The 22,337-nt window shown below is 36.5% G+C and overlaps 1 protein-coding gene across 4 annotated transcripts in view; it reads left to right on the top strand.

Moving 5' to 3' along the window:
• Positions 1 to 22,337, top strand: part of TOX2 (TOX high mobility group box family member 2) — a 243,660-nt gene that overhangs the window by 203,105 nt on the left and 18,218 nt on the right. For all 4 annotated transcript variants that reach the window (XM_026697646.2, XM_087929168.1, XM_026697649.2 and 1 more), the window contains one exon: positions 8,766 to 8,993. In XM_026697646.2, the coding sequence (XP_026553431.1) occupies positions 8,766 to 8,993 (228 nt within the window). The remainder of the gene's footprint in view (positions 1 to 8,765; positions 8,994 to 22,337) is intronic.

Genomic DNA, 22,337 nt, shown 5'->3' with positions numbered 1-22,337 from the left:
TTAAGGACTGATGGCAGGCAGCAGCTATTCCTTTCTTTCTACTATCCTTTTTATCATGTTTTCTGCCACTTCTTCTCTCTCTCCTTTGTGCCTGTGCCAAACTGGTTGTTTGTTAACATATTTTGAAATTAGCTATATGGTGTCCTGAAAAATACACACACGCACACGCACACACACACACGATTGATTGATTGATTGATTGGATACATCATATTGGCCCACCTGGTGAAAGCCAATTCTGAAAGTTCCTGTGGCTTTCACCTAATTAAAAAGTAAAAGTTTCCCCTTTCCCCCAAATCACTGGTCATGCTGTCCAATCAAGGTGCTGGCCAGTTACTTGGTTACTTCACTCCTCCTCTGGCCACCACCTGTGGGAATGTCCTTGGTTCCCACAAGAAAACTTTATTGTTTTGTTTACAAAACCCCATCTAGCTATTTCCCCGCTCCCTCTGTTGTGTGGCAACCCTGAAGCCTTGAAGATGGCCTCAGCGAGGTTCACTTCAGAGTTCACATTTACCATTATAAGAGAAATGTGTATGTTTCATGATGATTAAAATAGTTAAGTTAGCCTACATTATCTCTGTCTTATTAAAAATGATGGGAAGGGCAGGTTAATATCTGTGTGCTCATCTCATGATGATCATAGTGTGTGGAAAACAGCAGCTTGGTATATTAGTGTGGTGAGTTATAAAGAGCATAATGAAATGAAATAGAAAGAAAGTAGCTGGAAATTAAGACAAAGGGTTAAATTGTAATAAATTGAATAATGTTGGTATGATGTTGTGTAGTGAAACAATGAATAACAGAAGGGAAGGTATACATTTAATTTTAAAAAGCTATACTGTATGTTTGGCAACAGAACTGATGTTATGTACACTGTTGTGGATATAGTTGAAAGTAGGAATTCATAAGCTGATGAAGGTTGCATGATATACAACCAGTTAATGGGAAAAATGGAAGAAGCAATGATTGGATTTAGGAAAAATTATGCCATATCCTGAATGAATGTGCTTCAAGGGAAAATTATTTTGTCAGATGACATGAATAGAGGGTTGGGAATGAGGCAAAAGAATGCCATTCAGAAACCTAGGAACTGTAATTGTTTAATGTATTGGCTTAGATTTTTCTTTAAAAATACGTTATTTAAGCATGTCTGTTCATATGTACATATAAAAAATGAAAATATAAATCAAAATATATTTGATTGGTTTATGATGAAATACTTAAAGAACTAACAAATGTGATGAGAAGCTCTGTGGAATATACTGCAGTGTGTGTGTGTGTGTGTATGTGTGTGTGTGAAGACTTGCCTGAAATAGAATGAAAATAATTATGCTAAAATTATGCTGCAGGTATTAGTATCCAGGAAATAAATGATAAAAAGAAAACAAAAATACTGTAAGAATATTGAAAATTGTACACCCATAAGTGTGGTATTCTTGGACACATATTAATCTAGTATGGCTGTGTGATTTGTTATGTGACAGGATTTATTACTTATAGGAATAATAAAACATAAAAAATAATAAAAAGAAGAGGTAAAGTAAAAAATGTGAGTAAAGAAATAAATGGTAAATAAATGTGGATTGTGTGATGTATCAAAAGGGACATTGGGTTGGGTTGATTATATTGAGACAACGAATAAGAATCAAGTTGTAAAAGAACAAAATGAAGGAAGGATGAATGGGAAGTCCAAGAAAGCCACGGTTGGATGAAATCTTAAAAATACAATAGTAGAGGTAAGGAGTTTAAAGAACTCAAGGCATTTCTGGGTGGTCTAATTGTATATGGACATGGTAGAACAAATATATGTGCAAGCGTAATGAACAGTATTTGTGTACACTAAATTTACCTATATGCATTGTTTTCTTATATGCTATGTTTCTTTGGTCGATTGATTTTTATTTCACTTAATAGACATAATCTATTGGATAATGTCTACATTCAAATACTGTAGCTTAAACATCTTCAAAGGAAAGATATCAATAGCTAACATTAGCCTTCCATTTGGGAATAAGGAAGACAAGAAATTTTGCTAGTTTTGCTTGCTCTCCTTGAAGCTAGCTAAATGCCGGTAGTAGTTGAAATCCAGCATAAAGTCTGCTTAAATGTAAATAGGGATATGATATATGATATGGGTATGGGTTCAAGAATATATACATACAGACAGTGTATCACAATAATAAATAGGATATTCCTAGGAAGAAAAGTAGTAACATATTTTCCACACAATAATGAAGCATAAAGATATTTCTTTGAAACAAAAAATATAGTGAAGGTAATTGTATAGCTGTGAACCTTTGCTATTGAGAAAGAATAAGAAAAGAAAGATACACTTGTTTGAATTATGGATCTGGAGATGATTGCAAAAAGTACCATGGACTGCAGGAAGAATCAATCACTAGTGAATTGCTTCCTTAAGGTAATAGCCAACTATTAGAAATTCACAGGCTTCGGGCATGTGTATAAGTGGATGATAGATGAGAAACAAAAGGAAAATAAAAAAATGTTGGAGAAGGTTGAGAGAAGAAGGTGGCAAGAAAAGGTAGATAAATAGGTTCAAATAAATTATAGCAGTGTTGTGACTAGGTCAGATCACTTCACACAGGTAATAATTTGTCCATGTGATTACTAGGAATCATGATTACTAGGAGTTACCAACTCAGGAACACTTCAGGAAAGTAACTATGAGACTGATCCCTAACTGGCCAGAATGCCCAATCCCACTTCTGAAAGTTTTTATGAAAAGCTGATTATATGTGTCACCTGCACTAGGTAGACCAAACCTGTAAATGAGATTCACTGGAAGGCTTCTTTTTCTGTGATTGGCTACAGTAACAGAATCTTGGAAATCTGATTGTGCTGTGCCTCCTCCTTCTCCTTATAGTTCATTGAATTAGGGAACATCTGCCTCAGTTGCTTCTGAATGTTTTTTCATTGTGGATTTTAAAAATGCTTCAGTCCTTTTGCCTAGATAACGGTTCCTGCTTATCTCCATCAAGGCATCTTCCTTATTCTCAATGTCAGTTAGGAGTATTTCTAGTGTGAATGAAATTATCAAAAGGGTAGAATTAATCTTATTAATTCTCACAACCCTTTCATATTATCAAAACTAAAATCTGACAAGGAATCTTTTGACTTGACAAAATTTGCAAAAATGCACATTTGAGAGTTAACACATGCCCTATATTGCAGGAATACTAATCTGTTTCTTTAGAAATAATATAAATCTCTTTTGATCTTTAGATTTATTATTATATTTTTCACATAGCCTATTTATTCCATTTTGCTGGTGAAAAGATACCCAGAACAATTTATGTATGATCAGTGAAAACAAGACAATTCTTGTGCATACTTTAAAGCACATAGTAAAAAAGAAAAATGTAATGAGGATGGAAGAAGAAACTTGATTTGTTTCTAATCCAGCTAGTCGCAATAGGAGCTATTCTTATTATGAAGAGTTAGAATAGAAAAAAACCAAGTAGAAAAATACCCAGGGTCCTGATCTCTCAACATAGCTGGTAAATTCTCTGTGTTTATCCCCTGTCCTCTCCACCTCTTTTTTTTTGCTAGAGCAAATTGGTCTTGGTTAATTGTATATATAGTGGAGTTTACAGGCAGAATTCACATTCACTAAGTCAGGTTTTATTCAATATGGTTTGTTGATGTAAACTATAATGTCTTTATTTTCTCACAACCCTAACTTGTGGATGAATTCACACATGACAGTAATCAGAGACAAATCAGATCACTTTTGTGCCATGCCACTGTCCACAGAATCTACCTTATAAAGCTCTGTTTTCTCTGATTCTAACATTTTGCATATATTGCTTAAATTACTCTTTCATATTAAAAGAAATCTGCTTTACAGAACTGAAAGCCCATGGCTAAGTTGGTGGAGTAGGATTGCACATAATCAAGTGCACTTTTAGCCTTGAAAGCCCTGGTTGATGGGCTAATCCAGTGCTGGCGAACCTTTTTGGCACCGAGTGCTGAAACAGGAACGCATGTGCAGGGGGGGAAGAGTGCCAGCAACTGGAACAGCATCTCCCCAGTGTGCGCACACTGGAGCATCAGAAATGGAAGAGCAGCTCCCCGGCACGCATGCATGCACTGGAACTTCCACTTTCCAGCATGCGCCTGCCAGCCATCTGGTCTTCCGGTTTCTGGTGCACATGTGTGTATAAAGGCATGCACACCAGAAACCAGAAGATCAGCTTCCTGGCATGCATATACATGCCGGGGAGCTGCTCTTCTGGTTTCCTGTGCTTCTGCGCATGCAAAGACCAGCTGGCCTGCGCATATGCATGCGCTGGAACCCAGAAGAGCAATGGGCAATGGCTGGTATGCCTGGAGAGATAGCTCTGCATGCCATTTCCAGCACATATGCTGCCAACAATGGGGCTAATCTATCTCTCCCAGCCCCAAATATCCAATCAGATCCTTGTGGGAGGAAACTGAAGAAGGCGTATACCACCTTGATTTCTGGGAAGAAAGGAAGGATTTAAACCTAACTAATAGATAAATACTCCAGGATAAATACTGCAAAGGCAAAAATCCATATGTGAATAGAAACCATTCCCTTTCTGTGAATGATAATAGGAAAAACAAAATGTGCAAATAATAACTGCTCATCCATAGTCACCTATTTCAGTTTGTACAAAGATGTATTAAAAATAATAATGGGTGCCACTTTGCAGGAAGTATTATACTCATTTAAGATGAATACACATTCCTAGATAACATTCTATTTTTTCACATTTCTAGCATAGTGCAGCTATTTCTAAGTCACAGAACTAGATGCTTATGCATCTGGTCCTTGTAACTAAGGGCTATCATCGATTTTTTCTGATAATAGCAGTGAAAGTAACCAACATGACTACTGCAGGTTCCCTCTTCCCTAGAGTGTTGACTATAAATGGTATGCTTATAGATCCATGTATAATTATTTTCATATTTTTTGGCATCACTGTGCTTCATATGTTCCATAATTAGCTATGAATTCTGCAGGTACATGTTCTAAGAGTTTGGCACTGTGGAAGCAATGAAAGTCCAAGTATTTCTGCCTTCATTAATTTAATTGTTAAGTAAAATAGGAACCAGAATGTCATCCTTTTACATGAGATTAACTCTGTAGCTTTCTGAATATTGTCAGTGATTAATAAAGCATTCAACAAAGTGACCAAAAAGTATTAAAGATGAACATTTTGTGTAGCAACAACAATAGCAATAATCTCTCAAATCCAGTAGCAATTATGGTTGCCATATGCACAATCAGTTGATTCAGTAAGTCAGAAATAGTAGTGACAGGCGGCAGGCATGCCCTGGCATTGAGCCTACAATAGAGGTTAGTTTGTGTTACACTTCAATAGTCATCTCAAGGGGGTAAAATAAAGTAGAACTCTCATTTCCCCCTGGAATGAATATGGTGGGAAAAAGAAATGATTTGGAGTTTGTGCTGGAAGAAAAAAGGATATTTGATCTCAATTTCCTCCCTCTAGTGCAGTGTTTATCAAAACTGGCAACTTTAATACATGTGGACTTCAAACCCCAATTCTAAGTAGTTTCTGTATCTCCTTCTTTATGCTGCCTTTGTTTCATTCTGTTGGAAGATTAATCTGTTTTCTACTACTTTTTCATACAGGCTTTATACATTATTTACCTGTACTTACTGTACTTTCTTTTACTTCTTTCCTTTCCTTCTATGTCCATTTTTCCCAAAATACCCTTTTGACAAAAAGTGACTCATACAGACTCATCATCCTTGTATCCATCTTTTAAGTCTTTCGTCATAAACATTCAAATTAGTCAAGTTTTTCATTCAAATAAATGTTTTTTTCCTTTTCTATGTATACATATGAATAAATGTACAAGTAATTCTTTATTAATGACCATTTGAAATTATGGTGGTATTAAACAAATGGTATTCAAAGTTAGGGCTGCTTCAACACACACACACACACACACACACAGGCAGTCTACCCATGCATATGATTATAGAGGTGTTTTAAAACCATCATCCACCTATGTCCCCTCATATTTGCCTGTTTCTTGGAGACAGTAGTAGTGTTGGAAGTAGAGGCCCAGACTTAGCTGTCTGCAACTGCCTCTCAGCCTCTAATTCAGCCCAGTGTCACTATGCTTCTGTCACAGAATGCTACTTCAAGCTCCATGTCATGACCAGCTAGGCCAGCACCTCAGCAAACAACCCTAGCCACTTCTACTGCTCTCTGCAGGTCCAGCTGCATCCAGATAATCTTCAATTTCTTGACTGCTCCGGTCCTGTGCAAGGCAGCTGCTGGCTATGCAGGCCTTTCTTTCCAAAGCTACTTACACCATTCTCCAAATAATGTATATGCCAAATTTATTTTATTTATTTATTTATTTTTATTTTATTTATTTTATTTTTTATTTTATTTTATTTGTCAATTGTTTACAAGATAATAAGTGTATACATAGTTATGAATACATGAAATGGGTACGTATAAGAAAAATAAAAGAAACAATAGGACAGGGACGGTAGGCACGTTGGTGCACTTATGCACGTCCCCTACAGACCTCTTAGGAAAGGGGTGAGGTCAATAGTAGACAGTCTAAGGTTAAAGTTTTTGGGGTTTGGGGAAGAAACTACAGAGTCGGGTAGAGTATTCCAGACATTGACCACTCTGTTGCTGAAGTCATATTTCCTGCAATCAAGCTTGGTGCGGTTAACCTTGAGTTTGTATCTGTTGTGTGCTCTTGTGTTGTTATGGTTGAAGCTGAAGTATTCATTGACAGGTAATGTATGATTTTATATACCATGCTTAAATCAGACCGAAGACGGCGTAATTCAAGGTTTTCTAGTTCTAGAATTTCGAGTCTGGTGGCATAAGGTATTCTACAACGAGTAGAGGAGTGGAGAACTCTTCTTGTGAAATATTTCTGGACTTTCTCAATTGTGCTAATATCAGATACGTAATGTGGGTTCCAGACTGATGAGCTGTATTCGAGTATTGGTCTAGCAAATGTTTTGTATGCTCTAGTTAGTAGTGTGATATTACCAGAGAAAAAGCTACGTAAGATTAGGTTAACAACTCTTAATGCCTTTTTGGCTATGTAGTTGCAGTGGGCACTAGCACTTAGATCATTAGAGGTGAGTATTCCAAGGTCCTTTACAGAGCTTGGATCATCAACAAGATCTTGACTATTCAGCTTGTATTTTATTTTCGGATTTTTTTTGCCAATATGTAAGACAGAGCATTTATTTGTTGAGATTTGAAGTTGCCATTTGTTTGACCATTCTGATACACAGTCAAGATCTTCTTGAAGGGTAGCACATTCCATCCTCACGATACTTTTGAAGGCATTGCAACACATTGTTAGTGTATTTTGTATCACCTTTTTTTGCACCAGTGCAGTTGGACTGATAAAAACTATAATCTCTAACCCCTGGCTCAGGATCCCTGTATGTGGGCCAGCTAGGGCCTTCATTTGCATGTCAGGCAGAGCTTCTCTTTGTGTCCTAACTAGGATCTTGCTTCATGAAAAAAGATCTGGTTATGCTGACATGAAAGGATCGGGGGAGGGGGTTCTTTCTTTTCTGTCAGGGTAACCAAGACGTTCTTTCATGCACCAGCAAAAGAAGCCTGGTGCATGAAGGAAGGGCCCAGCTATTCCAGTGTGAAAGAAAGACCCTTCTAATTAGGGCTGTCTTTTGTGCATTAGCAAAAGTGTTGCAGTGGGCAGGGCTAGGCCATGTGACAACTGCAGGTAGATAAGAGGAGCCAAAAAGAGGAGTGGTGGGAAGAGATATACAGGCAGGGGAAGTTCAAGAGGAGGCAGTCCCTTACCTTACCAAGGGTCAGGACTGGGAGGGATCAAGCTGGGAATGGTTTGGATTGGGGTGGATTTTCCCCTAATGACCAGTAGGATTCGATTAACAATGGCAACAAATATATTTGGGATTCCCATTCCTATACAATGTAATCATGTGACATCATACTTTATGAGCCCTTTGCTTAGTGATGGAAATTTCAATCCCAGTTACTATCATTCTCATCCTGGACATTCATATTTTGAACTGTTACCATCAGGGAGGCGTTATAGGTGTCTTAAAATGAGGACTAATAGATTGAGAAACAGTTTCTTTTCCAAGGCAGTAGTTGTCTTGAACCAAACAGTGCATTTGTGATTTAGTTCTATTATTACTATTATTATTATTATTATTATTATTATTATTATTATTATTATTATTATTATTATTATTAAATATTCTGTAGTGTGATTGTGATGTGGTGTTTGGAGCATTGTGCTGGAGTAGCTTTCAAATTTCATTGTATTCATGCAATGCAATGACAATAAAGGTATTCTATTCTATTCCATTAACCAAGGACTATCTGTATATCATATTCATGGGAAGGTCTTCTATTTTAATAGCCAATAATGGCAAATCAAGTAATGTGCACATATGTGAATGAACATTTCCTTAAGATAGCAATTAAAATGTGTGGTGTATGTAATTGTTTTAGATTAATCACATAGATAAAAAACAGTGCTGGGTCAATAGGTTATCAAAAGTAAAGGGTGCTGAAGAGAACATCTGTAAAAGTAATTGTATATTTGCATTGTGTTTTGGGAACAAAGTTGAAAAAGTCACCTGGCATGCATGTCCTTAAACTACTCCAGGTGGATTTTTTCTCCCCAATTCAAAATCAAATATATTATTTCTTCTAAAATAAAAGTGACTGAAAGAGGAAAATAATATATTTTTCTTGACTCTTTGACAGGCAACTGGAGAGAAGAGACCTTTGACAGATCTGGGCAAGAAACCCAAAAACCAAAAGAAGAAGAAAAAGAAGGATCCTAATGAACCCCAGAAGCCAGTGTCTGCCTATGCCCTCTTCTTCAGAGACACACAAGCAGCTATTAAAGGACAAAATCCCAATGCTACCTTTGGGGATGTGTCAAAAATTGTTGCATCAATGTGGGATAGTTTAGGAGAAGAACAAAAGCAGGTGAATATTTTTTCCCATCTAGTTACTCCTCCCCCCGCCCCCCGCCCCCATAATGCCATATTTTATTTTCATTTATGTGATACATTATATGCCCACACTATTATTTAAGATGGTAGTGATAGTTGTTTTACTAATGTAAGCTATTTTCTGCAGCAGTAAAATTATCAATTACTTTTTCTTCCACATACCTTCATCTCATATTAAAGCTAACATTTTCAGTAAAAGTATTGCCTGAAAAAGCCTTAGGGCTTTTGAGTAGCTTATAAAACCACCCCCATTCCTGAGTGCATTTTTTCACTGAGTATGTCATTATTTGTCTTCTGGATGGTGATGATTGTTATTTTGTTGTTTTTGTTACCAAAGCTATCTTCATACATAATTTTGTGTAAGTTGGTTTATGCACTTTCTAGAAGCCTAGAAACCAGAACTATGAATTACAACATAGCAAAAACACAGCTCTTTTTCCAAGGCAATAATATATGTAATATTATATGGAACAGAAATTTGTGAATCTCATAGTTTCTATTGTTAAACAATATATTAAAAATAAATTATCTGTTATTTTTGATACATGTTCACAAATTGAAATGATGCTACTAAGCATCCTTAAAGTTATATCTTTTAAATGTGGACTTTGAAAATTGCTATTTTGAAATTGATCTCTCAAGTAGAAGTGATAAAAAATGTACATAATATTAGATTAGAAAAGATGTTTTGTGAAGATGGGGAGATGTGTGGATGCAGGGATATCTTGATGGAAAGATATATGCATATCCTGCACTTTTCAAGAATCCCTTTGCATAGTTATGCTGTTTTACAGTGCCACAGAATCATAGCCGAACAGGGGCTGAACCTTCAAGCCCATGCAATCAAGTCCAACTCTTTGCTCAATGCTGGAGTTCAGATTGTAGCATCCCCAACAAATGTCTGTCCAGATGTGGCTTGAAGGCTTCTCCCTTTGTAATTGATTCTACAATCAAAGTTGACTTATCATTAGGAAGTTTTCTTCAGTTGTAGCTGGAATCTGCCTCCTTGCAGCTTGATCCTTAGTACACATCCTGCAAACTGGGATGATAGATAATAGTTTCTGCTCTCCAGGGATTTGAAGAATCTATAAAATGCTAATTGGTTTTAGTTTCTATTGCTTCATTAAATTGCAGAGGTAATTTTCACTATAAGTTTTGCCATATAGTAGCTGAATTAAGGTTTTAACAAATCTTGAAAACTTATATTTTTAAAAAATGTATTATCCAGGAAATCTTATATTCACTCACCTAGAAACAGGAAGTAGCATCTTGGGGTATTTTATTGGCAATAAATGTGGAAATTATCTTTCCACATTTTGTTTATTTCAGTTTAGATGCTAACCCAAGTTTAAACCAAATCTGAGCAGCTCACAATATCATATACAATAGAAATGCTTCACAAAATAAGATGGGGATCTGATTGTTTGACGCAAAAACCCACCCAACAGGGATCTCTCTTCACCCTACCCAAGGCCTGGGATAACTTGTAAGCTTGATAAAATGTAAACAAGGTGGGAGCCATATGGATGGTCACCTAGGACACCAGAACTTTCCTCCCTTCTTGTAATCTGTTTTAAAGTTACCCTTTAAGCCTCTGAAGATTTTTAAGACTATGGAAAGGATTGGAGAGAGTTCTGCTAAGCAGCTCCATCAGTGGAAAGTACTCTGTATCTTTAAGAGCTGTCTTATCTTTTCTGTGGGTTGCAATGCAATGCGTGATTATTTTTTAAAAAGACACAAATATTTCCTGAGAGCCAAGATCCTTCCACTGGAAGTGTTCCAAGAAACTACATTTAGGAGAAAGAGAAGCAGGTGGAGAAACCATTTAAAATTAAAATTGTGCTTTAAAATGGCTCTGCATTTTATGTAGCCTTGTGTTGGTGACAAATACCATTTTAATGAACTCCTCCTGTTTTTTTTTTTAATCTAATGTAATTTTCAAATTTTCTTCACTTTTGTGACTCGTTGGCAAAGGATATTAATGATTCTCTATTATTCTTGGCCATGCATATGTATTTTTATATAATTACTTTTTGCTGCCAACTTGTCTCTATTGCCTGTCCTGTCCACCACACATTCTGATCTAACATAGAAATTGGATAGCTTTACAACTGCAAGAGAGATGTAGGAACTCCTTTGCTACCCAGGGTTGTTCTTGTTCTTGTTTTACCCTTAATGTTTCTCTCTAATATACTTGAACAGTTGCTTTCTATTTGGGCCAGAAAAAGGTTTCTGCTCAAACTGCCACTTATCTTGATTCAGTAAAGATAATATATTTTGAATTCTGTTATCAGTAGAAAGAGGGCTACTTCCATTGTATTTTTCAAAACACTTATACACTGCTCAAAAAAATAAAGGGAACACTTAAACAACACAATGTAACTCCAAGTCAGTCACACTTCTGTGAAATCAAACTGTCCACTTAGGTAGCAATACTGATTGACAATCAATTTCATATGCTGTTGTGCAAATGGAATAGACAACAGGTGGAAAGCATAGGCAGTTAGCAAGACATCCCCAGTAAAGGAGTGGTTCTGCAGGTGGTGACCACAGACCACTTCTCAGTTCCTATGCTTTCTGGCTGATGGTTTGGTCACTTTTGAATGCTGGCGGTGCTTTCACTCTAGTGGTAGCATGAGATGGACTCTACAACCCACACAAGTGGCTCAGGTAGTGCAGCTCATCCAGGATGGCACATCCATGAGAGCTGTGGCAAGAAGGTTTGCTGTTTCTGTCAATGTAGTGTCCAGAGCATGGAGGCACTACCAGGAGACAGGCCAGTACATCAGGAGACATGGAGGAGGCCAGGGCAACAACCCAGCATCAGGACCGCTACCTCTGCCTTTGTGCAAAGAGGGACAGGAGCACTGCCAGAGCCCTGCAAAATGACCTCCATCAGGCCACAAATGTGCATGTGGCTGCTCAAATGGTCAGAAACAGACTCCATGAGGGTGGTATGAGGGCCTGATGTCCACAGGTGGGAGTTGTGGTTACCAGCCCAACACCATGCAGGATGTTTGGCATTTGCCAGAGAACACCAAGATTGGCAAATTTACCACTGGTGCCCTGTGCTCTTCACAGATGAAAGCAGGTTCACACTGAGCACATGTGACAGACATGACAGGGTCTGGAGATGCCGTGGAGAACGTTCTGCTGCCTGCAACATCCTCAAGCATGACCAGTTTGGCAGTGGGTCAGCAATGGTGTGGGGTGGCATTTCTTTAGGGGGCCACACAGCCCTCCATGTGCTTGCCAGTGGTAGCCTGAGTGCCATTAGGTACCGAGATGAGATCCTCAGACCCCTTGTGAGACCATATGCTGGTGCGGTTGGCCCTGGGTTCCTCCTAATGCATGACAGTGCTAGACCTCGTGTGGCTGGAGTTGTGTCAGCAGTTCCTGCAAGATGAAGGCATTGATGCTATACACTGGCCTGCCCATTCCCCAGGCCTGAATTCAATTGAGCACATCTGGGACATCATGTCTTGCTCCATCCACCAATGCCACGTTGCACCACAGACTGTCCAGGAGTTGGGGGATGCTTTAGTCCAGGTGTGGGAGGAGATCCCTCAAGAGACCATCCGCCACCTCATCAGGAGCATTCCCAGGCCTTGTAGGGAGGTCATACAGGCACATGGAAGCCACACACACTACTGAGCCTCATTTTGACTTGTTTTAAGGACATTACATCAAAGTTGGATCAGCCTGTAGTGTTTTTTTCCACTTTAATTTTGAGTGTAACTCCAAATCCAGACCTCCAGGAGTTGCCAAATTTGATTTCCATTGATAATTTTTGTTTGATTTTGTTGTCAGCACATTCAACTATGTAATGAACAAAGTATTTAATAAGAATTTCATTCATTCAGATCTAGGATGTCTTATTTTTGTGTTCCCTTTATTTTTTTTGAGCGGTGTATTAAGGTAGGAAACCTCAGGGACCCATGTAGCATCAAAATAAGGGAGATTTATTAATAGATTATTTACATAAAATTTAAAATATAAGATTTAAATTTAACTGAAAATATACCAATTAATTGTATCTTTGATAACTTCCCCATTAATTCTTGATTTTTTTTTCTAAAATTCCCAGATTATCCATATTGGTTCTGTTATTTAATTTGCCCCAGCTTCAGTTCCAGAATCAGTGCCCTTAAGTTGAATTAATACTATATTAAGTTCCAAAAACAAAAGAAATAATAAGTGCTTTCCAAAGCAACAAAGAGCCAAAAAATCGATCCAAGGTGGCTCAGCCTTCACTCTGCGCCAAAGTTTTGGAGAATAACCAAGATTACAGTAGATTTCTTGGTGTCTTCAGTTCTATATTCACCTGAAGTTCCTATTTGAGTATCACTGCTGAATTAATGAATAGGTATATTGAAAGAGAGAGAGAAAATTGTCATTATCATCATCATTATCCTACAGATCTCACAAAGCAAATGTTCATGTTTTTAGGGAATATGCCTCAATTATTTTTTGAAACAGCAAGTTGGATTTCCTTCCCCCCCAAAAGATTACTCTTTCATGATTGTAAATTTGTAAGGCTTTTGTTTCGCCTTATGCTAGAAATAAGAATAGCCTTTCCAGATGAGTTGTTACAGTTTGATTTGATTTTAGGCCTAATTCAAGCAACCACATTCATCGTATTACAATATGGAATAACAGTTTCAGTTCAAGTAAGATATATAATCTTAAGTCAAACAACATGTACTTTACAAACACAAGATCCCAAATTTCACACAGCATCACCAGATGGGGAAAAGAAACAGCCAGAGTATTGATCCTTAGATGAAACCTTTGATCTCACTCCAAGGAATTCTAGATAACTGTTATTTATTCTATCCTGAAGAAATATCTTGGTAGAGAGCATGAGTTTTATTTAGTACTTTTCTGGTCTGATCAACATTCAGACATGTGTTTCTCAGTTGCTCTATTCTGTCTCAATGTATACTTTTCACACAATGTATTTGCATTTTTAGCTGTCTAATTGTTTTCTTGAGTGCTGGTAGTTTTAGTTGATCTGAATCTCTGATTTGTGTTCGCATCCTAATTCATGCCATAAAATATTACCGTGTGATATTGCACTATTTCAGTTTAACCATTAGATTTCTATGAGAATAAAAGCATATATTTCTTAAAGAAAGGCTGGATGACAAAGGCAATAAAATAGTAATGAGGAATACTACCAAGAGATAATGCTTGCCAAACGAAAGCTGTGTCCTGAGATAGAGCTTTTTCTTCATGGGAACATAGTGCTTTATCTAGGAATCTGGTGACTTGGTTTTCCTTATTTTTCAAGTCTCTCTTTGCCTTAAGCAGGCTTAGTGAGAATCAGTTTAAGAAATGATTGATGGTGGACATTAATGTCTGAGGTTGGATTAAAATTATAAACACATTTATACTTTTAGAAAAATGTTTTAAAATTATCACACTGAAGATTAATTTCTTGAGCCAACTGTGTGCATTTGTAATTTGGTTTGCTGGCTGGAATAATTTGTATGAAGCCTGCTAAGTTCCTTTGATGTTCTTCCTGCATTCATGTTCAAAAGACTATCACATAAAGATTAGGTATGAACAAGGGACACAGGGCTTGGTGCCATTGTATTCATGAAATCAATAGACAGTATAAGATCAGTTGATAATTATTACTGTTTTCAACAATACATTTTTTGGACACAACAACCTTTTAAGTAGCCCTCCCTAATTTCACTATGTAATTAACTATTGTTTACATAAGGCAGCACAGTGTGGTGATCCAGGAAGATTTCTCACCCTCCTCCCAAGCAGCAATAGTAGATGAATTACCCAAACAATGAGATCAAAATGGCAGTTCTCAAAGCTGGGTGACAGATTAATATTAATTTGATAGATATTAAACTTGGCATTGATACTAACTGAAATGAGCTACCATGTATCCAACAAGTATCTTGTTTATCACACAGAGGGTTAAGACACTGTTTGTGTACACCTGAAGTATCAAAGCTGGGGATATTTATCTGCTGTGGAACAGGTGCTGCTACTCCTACAAAGCAAATTTACTTTCTTTCCATTGATGAAGTAAGCAAAGTAAAGATTACATATTACATATTCTTCATTGCAGTTTTGTTTGATATATTTTCCTCTCACTAAAAGGCAAACAGAAAGAGGAAGGAATTATGTTACTTATGCAAAGAAAAAATAATACAGAGCTATGTTTAAAGCAGTTGTTACTATTGCTGCCATTTATTTGAATTTTTGCAAAAAAAGAACATCAAAAGAATCTAATATTTTTGTTTGTCAGTTGGGGCTTTTCTCATATTGTTCCTTTCTCTTCTTCTCATCCCCGGCTTTTTACAATGAATCTTCATTTTCTCGCTGACACACTTATATTTAAATTTCTCATTTCCTGCCTTTTTTATTTATATCTGTTGCTTGGTGATTTGATCATGCTGTGGAATACAGGATTAGCAATCTCTCCGTCCTTGGGTTTTCATCAAGGACACCTGTTCTGCAAGTTGCACAATTTCTTCCCTGCCTTAACCCTTTCAAGTACAGCTTCTGTGCAGAATATGCACAATTTCCTTCCTTGCCTTAACTCCTTCATTCATCAGTCTTGTGCAGAAATGTGTGTAGATGCTCATATGTGTGGGCATATATGGGAAACTCACAATGTTAACATTTTTACCACTGTACTTTGGCATCTGACATAGGCTTTTCTGAGAGGCTTAGAGAAAAATCTAAAAAATATGTGTATGCATGTATGTGTAATACACACATATAAACACCCATTCTTTTGACCTTACAAAAATGTAGCAGCTGTTCCTGTGTAGATAGTTCTTATCTCACTAAAACATAACATGTTAATGATTGTTATCAGCCAAAGAAGTATCTCTAATGATCTACCATCATCTCTTTCAACTTTCAAAGCTCATAAAATGCATTACCACCATAAAAATAGATTGGCCCCTCAGTTCACAACATAACAGATTTCAACTCTAGGTTGAAATAATGCAAATAAAATTCTGCCCTGCTATAGGGAAAAGAATTGGATTTTTTTAATGCCAAGTGTCTAAACACAATCAGGAATATTAATTTTTGTTAACATTAGCTCCATCTAGAGGAACTGAGGTTGGTTACTCAGTTACCAAGATGGTGATTTTCTAGACCAGCATGGCTCATACCAACAGTCTTAGTTCTACTCACAATTACAATGGATATATTCCATATAAATTCTATATTTCATGACGTGCATATAATACGAAGCCTGTAGTACACCAAATCTAAACCTTTCCTTCATTTCTCCTGTTGTGCACACGTTACAGCTTGTAAATTCAGTTGCTTTTTAGATGTAAATCAAAACTCCACAAACACTTAAGAACTCTCTCCTAATAGAACCGTTCAGATCTTTCATGAGCACATTGTTTGTTTGCTTTAGATCCCAGTATTCAACCTCTCCCATTAAAAAAGGTGTAAGCACTGCTAAAAGAAACATTAGTCTAAAACCTGGGAGAAACACCAGTCATTGCAAACAGAATTGGGATGTATGGTTAAATGGTCCAACTGTCTTAAGACAACTTTGCATGTCCCTGTTTTTCCCAGACTGGCATATTGATCTTATCCAAGTTCAATTTAATTTTGTCTTCTAGGTTTTTTCTTTCTTCCATAGCAAGGTATCAAAGGAGTAACTAGTGTTCATTTGAATGCCAATGATACATTCTGTGGCACTGTGGACCTCAGTAAAACAACTCCCATCACCCTCTGCTAGAACAATAAAACATCTAGGATAATTAAATTTAATGTAACTGGTTTAGAGACCTCCTTACCCCATAAAGTATAGACAATGTACAAAAAAACCCAACAAAATAAAAATATAATAAGTATAAAAGAATGAACAACAAGAACTGATGGCAGATCTGGCCATCCATAAAGCACGCACACACATGCACACAGGGGCACTACCCTCCTAACCCAAGGCCTGGTCTTTCCAGAATGCCATAAGGATGAACATCATATGGGTAGAATCTCATTCCAAATCCTAATTGATGTTCAAGACTTAAAACTTATTTAAATGAATTCAGGTGTGGAAACAAAACCCCTAGTTTGATATATCATCTTCACCTGGCATAGCCAATGGAAGTTATTGGGCATTATTGCATTTACAGCCTAGTGTTACCACAGGGCACCAGCTTGGGAAGGGCTATTATAAGTAGGATGAAACATGCATTTTCCTTAAAGTATCTGGTATAAAAATGATTGAAGACAAATAGCCAATAGGAATACTTTCATATGTATTGGTTTTCAAGGAAGCTTAGTTTTTTTCATCAGTGCACTGATTGAAAAGTATTGCCAGCAAGCTATTCAACATCTGTCCATTCATTTTCCAAAATAATTTTTGCAGTTATAGAAATGTGCAGCACTCTGAATTTTTTCTGAGGCTATATTTTTAAATCAAAGATATGACACCCATATCTATAAAATATAGCAATCAGTAATATATAAATTATGTTTATATTACTAACAGTTTATATTTGCAACCTTTAAATTTATTATTACTAACTCAGGATGATTCCAAAATACTTTAAACCAAAGCATTTACAATATCATTTAATTATTTATTAAATATTATTTGAAGAGGCTTTTCCTGAAAATGATAGGCCTAGCAACTTCGAGATACAAGCCTCCTTTTTCACTTCAAATAAATTAAGACTCTGAACATTCAAATTCCATTCCAATTACAGAAATTGTTAATAGAAGAAATGTGTGGATTTTTTTGCTTTAATTCTTACCACTTTTCTATCCAGTGGCACATTCAGGTGCTTGGCCATAGAAAAGTCAAGTTGGTAAGTATTTGGCAGAAGTAGCAGTTGCCCCCAAACTCTTATGAGAAGTATCAAATTAGGGCTTCTATAATGGACCAAGGTAGCTATGCATATTAATAGGAAGATAGTAGAAGTATTTATGGCACTATATTATGGATAGGGAGCTGATGATCTCATGTTTTTTTTCAAACAGCAATACAGCAAGTGAATTGTCATATCCAAAATCCAGGAAGTTCGTTATTCTTTAGTTACTTTAACATTTACCAATAAAGAATGTGTATCACTTACTTAACAGAGAGTATTTCTGTGTGTATCAGCAGGATTTGGAATAACTGTCTTATTTATTGTTTTTGAATACTGAGCATTTCATTATGGCACAATTTCCAGTTTCTTTGCTAAGCCACAAAAGCATTAGGACTGACACTCTGGATTATGCTTCTATCAGCTGCAATTCCCTCCCCCATAATCAGTCATATGTTTGCCCTCCTTCTCAACACCCACCCAGTTCCTTAATGATTAATGAATGCCCCCCCCCCCAATGAATAAGAAAAATAAACTCACGGGCATGGTAGATTATCTGGAAAACATGTAGAATATTTTTTAAATCTTTAGCTCTGATAAATGGCTGAAGTTAATACTCTGGGGAAAAAGAAAGAGGGCCAATTCTGCCAGTATTTAAATGGATCTCACAGCAAAGCCCTTTTTACACAAATGGCTTTTAAGAAACCCTGCTAGGAATTGCTGTCCACATTTCACCTCAGATTTTCAAAGTGTCAAGTAGGCTTTAGTTACACATTTTCTCTTTTTAGTGAAAAAGGCCAAGTACAGCACGTAATAGTTTCTAAACAGGGTCACAGGTAAACCATATTAACATGTAGAAAGCTAAGTCCATGTGCCAGTGAATGGAAACCTTGTCTCTGTGTCAGTTAGTACACTTATTAAACAGACATAGAAATTAACACTCTGCCTTTCTCTTGATTTTTTATTCCATCATCAAATCTTCCTAGTTTTTATATCTATGAATCATGACAACATTTACCATTTTTGGAACCATCCTATCAAGAAAAGATCCAGTTAAAGAACAATAACGTTAGTAATTGCTAGTAATTAGTAATTGGTTTTCTTATTCATATAAGAGAAGTTCTTTGGAAATACTATATTACAGTTGTTCATGCTATATTATACTATATTACTATTATACTATATAGTATTATATTATACTATATGCTCATACTATATTACAGTTCTTTGGAAATTACTCTGAACCTAATATGAAATATAACTTTTTATCTACATGAATGTAATAAAATGTATGTAACAGTCTCATATGAACCTATAACAAGAATAAAGTATGGAAAATTAATTCTTATACCCCTAGACCAGGATATTTATCATTAGACACTCAATTAAAGATGCTCAGTGGGAACAGTTAAGCTTCCAAATAGGGCAGAGTGGAAACCATTTTCTTCCATCGGGTCCAACCCAAGAACAATATAAAACAAACCAGCTAAAATTTCATTCCTTATCTGCTCATACTATATTGACAGAATCTTCCCAGATTAAACCTATACTACCCTAAACTAAACAATATACCTTAGGAGTTTGTAGGGAATGGCTATCCTAACTCTCTTTCTCTTGTCTCTGATCCAGCTCTGGACAGTGTTGTCCCTTGTCTTGCCCCACCCCCCACCCCCCACCCCCCTTCTTGGAATGTGCTCCCTCTTTCCCCCTTGCTACCTCCCCCTTGCTACATCACGCTACCTCTCCTTTGTAGACACATTCCACCACATCTTTAGTCTCCAGAAAGAGGGGTACAACTCACAAACAGATCTATGCAGCTGGCCTTTTAATCTCCAGCTTTCTTTCATGGACACTCTTTTTCAATCTTTGGATCTCTTCTCCCCACATAAAAAAAATGCTGCCAATATAGGATGACAGAAACAAATTAAAACTAAACATCTGATGAATTTAAAGCAAAGATAAAATAAAACAATATCCCTCAAACAAGATTTTATTTCTAAAATCCTGGAAACAACAGCAATCCCTGACCTTTCCTTGACTACAACCTTCCCCCGGAAAAAATAAAATAAAAAAATTCCATATAATACACTTTCCATATATAGTTTATAGGTCACATTGTAATTCAAACCTATAAACCAATTTAAATGCTATTTAATATGCTGAGCAATAACTAAAATCTATTTTACCTTACATGGCAGGGTATTTGACTTGCAGTAGTATTTTTGCACAACTAGGCACAAAAACAGGTGCAAGGCCTGTTTGCAACCAGTTGGATGAAAGACATTTAGTAGCCTTAGGAGCAGGATCCATCATGCTGATCTTCATGACCGACAAGTTTCCAGACCAAGCACGAGGATAAGCCCACACCAGAGTATTACCAGAGAGTATTAATATTACCACAGATTGCATGAGGTTACCAGTTGCTCCTGATAGATTTTACATGCCAGTCAAAAATAGGTGTGCTTGATACTATATCAATTGCACAAGCTCCCAATTAACTACTGATCCAGGTTTAAGAATTTGGTTATAGTTATATAATTCAGATGTTAAGAAAATGTAGTGCTCTATGTGAATAACATATTAGTAACACTCATCTCAAACATACTTTTAATTGCCCCTAGCAGTTAATAGCAATAGCACTTAGATTTATATACCACTTCACAGTGCTTTGCAGCCCTCTCTAAGCAATTTACAGAATCAGCATATTGCCCCCAACAATCTGGGTCCTCATTTTACCAACTGCAGAAGGATGGAAGGCTGAGTCAACCTTGAGCCAATGAGAATTATGAGCAAGTATTGCATGTATTGCATGTATATTCCTTACATCTGTGGTGGAATATAGTCTGGATTCCCAGGATGGAGGGGCTGAGCACAGAAGACAAGCAGGTAGTAGAACTTGGAAAGTTTGATCAACAGGAAAAGATTAAAACAGCTTTTTCCTAGCCATTCCCAAAGCATATCTATAGCTATGCAGATAGTTACTTTAGTCTGGCAATATTCTGTCTATTGGCTGAAAATAATAAAGGAAACTGTTCAGAAGGAACTCCATATATCGCTTTAGGATTTTGACAATATCACAAATTCCAATGTTACTGATTATGCTGTTGCATCTACACTACAGCTTCCCATGGAAGAATGTCAAAGATCTCAGCCAACCATTGGTATTTTGAGATAAGCTCACCTTTCAAAAATGCACTAGATATTTGTACATTTGATATGAATGCCAGGGACATTTGGAGAGGCCACTATGAAAAATTTCTTTTTTCATTCTTACCCCCAAAAAAATTTTTAAAGCTATGAAAAGGAATGTTTCAGTATGGGGGGGAGATGAGGGGTTTATATCAACTTCAGCACTCATGTAATAAAAGTGTCTCCTAACATGAAGTCAGCTAACAAGAAACTTTAGCTGAAATCATATTCACACTTTTTTTTTTCATCTTTGGGGTGTGGGCATGTAGTTTCAATTTCCATAATTCTCAGCTCTACTGGGGATTCTAGACTTTTAACACATCTGGAGAGTAATTGACTGAGGAAGGCTGTGTTGTAAAAGGAAGTGTAGGCAAGGTGTAAGGGAAGTAGAAAACATTAACAGTGAGATTGTGTTCTCTTTGCGTGGATTTTGTTGGTTTTCTTAATGTTTTGTAAGTTCACTCTGAATTTAAACCATAAGCTATCGGTTGAAAGGTTTCTTCTAATTTCTTATCTTGAGGGGGAAGTTGTTTACAAAATTTAGTTTTTCAAAGCTGATTTTTCTGGGTATAACTACACTTTTAAGAAAGAAACAGAAGTAGAAATATATTCACTGAGAAACTTAATCTCTTGGGAGACTTCTTCAAAATTGAGATGGGTTTTTTGAGTCTCATATTGGTCTCACTTATTAACCACAAGGCAGTTTTTCCTGTTAAGCTTAGGAACTTCAATTTCAGCCACATATAAGTGGCCCTGATCTATTTATTTTTTCTTATGTAATTCTATGCAAATCAAAGTTTCCCAATTGCTAGGTGTCTAATAAAATCACAGCAACTAGAGGAAGTTTTCTTAATTTTTTTAAAGTCTGTTTTCTTGAATTCAATGACTTTGGTTAGCCACTCAGTCATAATATCCAGTTTTATGTGTAGTCTTCTTGTTAGTTATGTAATGAAGAGCTTGGTTTTATATGTTTCTACCTTTGGATTAGGCAGCTTCACTTGTGAAGGTCAGAAATGACAACCGTCTTTCCAAGGAGAACTGTGCCTTCTCTTTCTCCAACTCAAGACAGCAAGCTTTATAGTAGTTGTTGTCTTTGGCCTTTTTTTAGTACTTTTCCCTGTGGAATTGTAATGTCTCTACAAATAGATATACTATAAATGAAATTGCAAAGGAGCAGTTTTGGATCCGATCTGAAGACACAAAGCCATTACCTTGGCACATTGTTCGTTTCATTTTTGAAAATAGAATTCTAAAAAAATATTGAAAAAACTTGCATGTATTGTAAGCATAAAGTATGCTATTGATTTAATACAATA

The sequence above is a fragment of the Pseudonaja textilis genome, chromosome 3 (assembly GCF_049901715.1).
Source record: "Pseudonaja textilis isolate UNSWEBS1 chromosome 3, rPseTex1.2, whole genome shotgun sequence".
Lineage (NCBI taxonomy): Eukaryota > Metazoa > Chordata > Lepidosauria > Squamata > Elapidae > Pseudonaja > Pseudonaja textilis.
This window is presented reverse-complemented; position numbering and strand designations above follow the sequence as displayed.